The 6,161-nt window shown below is 36.8% G+C and overlaps 1 protein-coding gene across 1 annotated transcript in view; it reads right to left on the bottom strand.

Annotated features, from left to right (window-relative positions):
- Positions 1-680: 680 nt before the first annotated feature.
- The window catches only part of LOC108375618 (pair-rule protein odd-paired-like), a 9,790-nt gene continuing 4,309 nt past the window's right edge, over positions 681-6,161 (bottom strand). Inside the window, exons 2-3 of the mRNA XM_017631763.1 lie at positions 2,236-2,405; positions 681-1,404 (exon numbers count right to left, since the gene is read on the bottom strand). Coding sequence (XP_017487252.1) covers positions 718-1,404; positions 2,236-2,405 — 857 coding nt within the window. The 3' untranslated portion in view covers positions 681-717. The remainder of the gene's footprint in view (positions 1,405-2,235; positions 2,406-6,161) is intronic.

The raw sequence follows: 6,161 nt of genomic DNA, 5'->3' as shown, positions 1-6,161 counted from the left end.
TTTTTAATTTTTAAGCAATAAAGAGTTATTTTTCTATTCCAGTTAAATAAATTTTGAGGAAATGCTAATTCTTACAAAAACTAAATTTTGCTACTCGTCAATTTTATTTGAAGAGAATGTTGAAAATTTTAACTTCAAAGGTATCAAGTTAAACATCTGTTAGTTAAGATAGTTTTTGTTGAAAAATAACAAAAGGTTTTAAATTAGAGTTTTTCAATACTTGGGTTCAAATTAAAAAAAAAAAAAAAATTAAAAACGCTCCAATTGTTTTAATTTGTTATACTCCAGATTGAGTTAAAATTTTGCTTAAAGTATTTTTTGTTGATATTATTTAAATAAAGCTTCAAAAAACCTAAAAAAATATAAAGCTCATTGCATTACCTGTTTATTGCAACTGAGCTGTCTCTGCTATCTCGTTCACGCCTAATTAGCACAGCTAAAGATTGCCTTCTTAAGTAAGAACTAAGGGCTTGAGATTGTTTGAGTGCATTGCTTAACAGTTATTCGTTTTAACTCGCCTTACTACGCCTAAAGCAATTAGCCTACTTTTACCGCAATAAAAAACAAGTAGTTCATCTGCAGCCCGCAAAACTACACTAAGCTCGCTTCGAACGCCTTCTGTGACAGGCCCCCCTACTCAAACAAGTGAACAGCGCCCAACGACTATCGTTTGCACTATCCTTTTACCCGCACCCACTCTTGACCACCTCACCAATTTCAATAGGCAGTCGCCGCACCCGGATGCATCAGATGGTGATGATGATGATGATGACCGAAATGATTCAACGGATTCATTGCGTCAGCGGTTGCCGGCGGCGTTGCTGTGTGATACCAATCGCTAGGCGGATGGTGTTGCGCCGCCGGATGATAGAGCAGATGATGATTGTGATGCCCGGTGACAAGCATCGAAGCGGCCGCAGCATTGCTGCTGCTTGGCGAACCCGCTTGCTGATGATGATGATGCGTACCGGCGGCCGTCAAGGATGGTGGTGGGCCGAGTGGTGGTGCCAAATAGGCTGCCGCCGATGAGGCCATCAATTGAAGTGCTGGTGATTTGGTCGAATGGTTGTTGTTGTTGCTCGCGCTACTGTTACCGCCGCCACCGCTGCCGGAGCCATGATGCGCATGTGAGTGATGTAAATGTGAACTGCTGGTGGAGCTGCTGCCGCCGCTAGATGCACCCAAATGTATGACGCCATGCATGCCGCCGATGCTGTGATTGCTCGGTTCCGATTTGATGGAATGCGGAGAGGATTTATTACCGATGCCGCTGTGGTTGTCGCCAGTTAGCCGCGCTGATGGTGGCGTTTGTGCGCCACCGGTAACAATGCTCGAGGAGGAGGACTCATCGCCGTCGCTATCGTAGCCGTGTGAGGGAGATTTCTCATCGATATTGCCATGCACCTGGAATAAGGGGGAAGAGAAGAGTGTGTGAGCATACGTAGGGGCATTTAAATTGATTTTCAATTCGAGTTTAAAATTAATCACATCCATGTTAAATTTCTCGAAGCTTCTAATATTTCATTGAAAATTGAGACCTGTGCCCTATTTTTAATTATAAATTTTTCTTATAAATTTCCACTAGGTATTGAAACAGTTCCATTTAAAAATGCAATGTGGAAACGAAACTAAGAACCATTTTTGCTAAGGTCATTGAAATTTTCATCATTTCCAGGAGAAGTACGGCATATGGAAAAGGTTTCGACTGAACAATATTGAAAATACCTTTGATGGTCTAGTTTTTCTTGAAAATATGACATTAAAAAACGGAAAACGACGGTTGTCTTTTTGTGGGTAACGTTGAAGAAATAATGCAACCCATTTTATTATTATCCCTGCACCTTTTTTAATTTTGGAATAAAAACTTTTTCTATTTTTTGGGGTGTTTGTTAGTTAATTTTCTATTCCGTGGCAAAGCGAGTGAAAATTACTCTTCCAAAAAGTTTATATTTTTAACTTGACTACACACTGATTTTCTTGTTCAATACAAGCGAGGCTACCATTACGGCAACCTTAGTAGTGTGTGCTCTGTTATGCTCACTACACACGGGGCAACCGTTGAAGCAACGTGTTGAACCTCGGTAGTGTATGCTCTCTTATGAAATGAATATACGGGAGAAAATTTTGATTTTTACCAAAACACCTTTTCAGCTAAATTTTTAGTCTATTTCCGCAATATATCGGCCTAAACCTTTCAAAATTCATATCAAGAACCAGGTCTGGGTTCCAATTTACCTTCATGTGTTTACGCAGGGACGAGGGATGAGTGTAAGATTTATCACAGCCATTGATGCGACAATTGTATGGTTTGTCGGATGTGTGCACGTGTGAGTGCTTTTTGCGATCCGAGGAGTTGGCGAAGCGGCGATCACAGCCCTCGTGCTCGCATTTGAAAGGTTTCTCGCCTGAAAAATGAAGAAAACCATATATAGTATATTTCATAAGTTGAGGAGGACATAGGAAAAACAAATAATTTTAAGACATAATTAATAACTTTAGAAAATATTGAAAATTTGCAGGATCGAATATGAGTATTTAAAACAAACAAATGGTTATTTTGAAAATATTACTTTTAAAATGTAAAAAATGATGGATTCGAAATGGTTTCAGTATTTCTCAATTTTCATTATTAAATTTTCTACAGACAAAGCTTTTTAAACTCCGTGTGGTCCCTCTGGTAGCCAGTGCAAACCCTTCACTATTTGCTGCAGCCAAGAAAGAAACTCTGTTACTTTTACAAGCTTCAAATTTATTGCCTCGTTTGTACACTAAACAGCCACAATTGGACTGATGAGTGTCATAAAATACTACAACACCAGCACCCGCACCAACAAATCAATAAAAATAAAATATCTACGCTCGTTTTGCATACATTTTTTATCGCCACTATTTTTTATTATGCTCAAAATGGTCACGCTTTCGACCAACAGCAACACAAGGGGCGAAGAACTGACAGCGAAACATTTTTTATTTATTTTACATATCGCACACCGCCTTCAAAAGAGTCACAACTCAAAATTTGGCATTTTTGAAATTATGCGCTAAAAATGTACACAGTGCTTTTATTTACCTTTCAGAAAAAGCTGGAGCTAATTTTTGTTATAATTTGTTAAAAAAAAAACCTAACGTAAAGTCGCCCTTGCCCATATGATTATCAGGTGCTAAGAAATAGCTTTTCGCATTGCATTTTCTGATAAATGTATTATTTTGAGTTGTGACTCTTTTGAAGACGGTGTGCGATATGTACACGTAAATATGTACATTTGTACCTACGTATGTACATATGTATGTATGTGCATACATTTTTTATTGTTTATTTTGTTGCCTTTACTTTTACTGTATTTGGCAAGCGTTAACTTTTACGCTAAGCCCGAAATAAAAAGAATATTTGTGTTGTATAAATCGAATTTATTTCTTTCGATCAGAATTCGTTTGCCTTTATTGCTTTTCCGTGTGTTTTTATTTGTATTGTTTTATTGTTTTTTTTTTTTTTTTGTGAATTGTCTTGCTTATTCTCCGTTCTACAACTCTTCTTGTTGCTGCGGATTTTAGGAATTCCTGGTATTAAGATTTGTTGCAGAAATTATGATGATGCCGTTGACTGCTACCAGCCAGTGATAAATAATTTTATTTTGGCTGATTCGTTGCTGCCTCGCTGCTTCGGGCAAAAGGAATTTATGACTGTCCAAAATTTTTTTCAATTTCTTAGTTTTATTTTAATAGAGAAAAAGGGATGTGAGTTGACGACTTGTGCTGCCATCTGGCCGAAGGTAGTTTTGCCGTCGGTGTGGTCTGGAATTTTATAAGTTGGTGGAATTCTTCTCGAGGGTGTGAAGTTTTTTGGCGCTATATTTATCATTCTTTTTGGGAAAAAAGGAGTAATAAGAAAATTGATAATAAGACGTATCTTGTCCATAAATCCCTCCAAAGCATAAAAGCTATACTTGGCATAGCCACGGAAAATTTACGAAGATTTTGCGTCAAAAATTTAATTGAATAATTTTTAACTTAGTTGTAATAGTTATCCTACGAATAATTAAGGATAATCGACATATCTTTCGAATCCTTCCAAGGAAGATTTTCATTTTTAGCATAAAACATTTGGTTATGATGACAGAATGAGAATTTGGAGAGGATTTTTGGGTTAAACCTTATCCAAGTCCACCGTGTCCCATTTCCTGAACTGAGGTGATTTCTCTAAGAAAACTAGCAGTTGGATAGGGACACCTTTCCTATGGAAAGTCTGGATATTCCAAACGTATATCCGAAAAACGTAGTCCTTGTTTCGTGTAATGAGTAGTCAAAGCTAGAGGGGCAATTAACCAAGGCTGTTTTGGGTTTTCCATTAGATCTGTTACACTGTTCAACAAAATTTGGTTGCATTTTATCTTAAAAATGGAGCCGAACCATCTTATAGATTTTTTTGATGCTGGTTTGAAGTGCATTTAAAAAATTTATCTAGCAGTCCAGTTTTTGAAAAAAAAACCTGTTGAAGTGTCACAAAATGGCAAATGTATAAAAAAAATTTAAATAGAATCTAAACGTCGTTTCTCCGAAGAAAAAAAAAATACGTGTTAATGAAAATCCAATTCTTCTGATGGATTCTACCTCATGTCGATGAGTTGATTAGAAATGCGTGAAAATTTAAAAAACCCCAGCTCTTCAGTAGCATGCACTTGTTTTCCCTCAAATACGAAAACCTCAATCTGTGAATTTATTTTAAAAACAAAGTGATTTCATAAACAAGTCAACATTAAAAAATCAATATCCCAGATTCATCATTAGCTAGTCTTTTGTCTCTTAAAACATTCCGCGTTCTGAAAAGAAAACCCTAACATTTTTTTTTTGTAGATCGCATTATCATCGCTTTGCAAGGACTAGAAATAGTCAGCAAGCATGTGGAGGTTTGATTTTCTATCATACGAATCCTCCATAGTGGCTATGTCCTGGTGGAATCGCCATGTTCTTCGCTAGTATTTTGTTACAAAGTTTTTTTTTTAATTGTTCACCCCTTTCTACTCAATCCATCGAAATGGGGAAAATGTGTTTAACTTATTTGCTTAGTTGTGACAGTTTTCGAGGTTTGATATTTTTTGTGTTGAGACTTTTACTTTATCACATTTACAATGGATTCTATATTATACCTATTTCGCAGAGCCGCTGCTAGTCCTACATCTTATTTGGATGGATTTTTTTATCCACAGAAAATTTTTTGTTCAGTTTTTACAACTATGCATTTCCCGATTAATATACCAATGTTAATATACCAATAATAATATTTTTCATTGTCTTATTTAATCATTTTATTACTAATAGCATAGACTTTGCATTTTCAGATAAGTCTTCCATAATTTTCTTCTTAACCACTCCGCTGTTTTCGTTAGCTCAGAAAGTTTCTCCTCGCCTTATTTTCCTTCTTCTGGATATGCAGTTGCAGTTGCACCACTATACTCAATCCCCACTCTTGCTTCTCCGGTCGCACACTCTGGGCAATGTGAGCAACCCATATGGAAGATGCGGTAGCAAACTCGCGAGGAGCCTTGGTGCACGGCAGAAATACTGGAGGCTTCGGTAGAGCTACTCCGACTTATTCGGTTTAAGGGCTCACTGAAGTCAGCAGCTTTAGATTCGGCAAAAAACGGGTTTCTATTGTCTTGTAGCAAGCGGCTCGCTATGCAAATGATCATCTTTAAGAATCAGGCAATCCCAGCAAAGGATTGTGCACTGGGTTTGAGACCTATATAGTGACTAATATCACAGTTCAGCAAATTTGGTCTTTTATCTCAAAATCAGGGCCGACCTCGCCTTATAGATGCTGATTTGAAGTGCACTTACAATATTTTTCTAGTACGCCCAGTTTTTGAGAAAAAAAATGTTGAAGTTTCGAAAAATGGCAAGTGACAAATTCAAAAAAAAAAATAGAATTTGGTTGTTTTACTAAAGCAGAAGAATGAACGTTCAATTCGTCTGATGAATTCCACCTCATGTCGATGGATTGAGTAGGAAGGGGTGAAAAATTAAAAAAAAATTTCTCCGAAATAGTGCTATAACTTCTACCGCTTAGACTTTGTTGCTTTTTCAATTTTTCCTAATAAACAATCGTGGTACAAAGCTCAATAAAAATATTAAAAATAAAATGTTAACAAGCCACAATAACATTG

This window comes from Rhagoletis zephyria, unplaced genomic scaffold (assembly GCF_001687245.7).
Source record: "Rhagoletis zephyria isolate East Lansing unplaced genomic scaffold, Rhagoletis_zephyria_1.1 Rzeph_scaffold_09217, whole genome shotgun sequence".
Lineage (NCBI taxonomy): Eukaryota > Metazoa > Arthropoda > Insecta > Diptera > Tephritidae > Rhagoletis > Rhagoletis zephyria.
The sequence above is the reverse complement of the archived record's forward strand: the minus strand, read 5'-3'. Positions and strand labels throughout refer to the sequence as shown.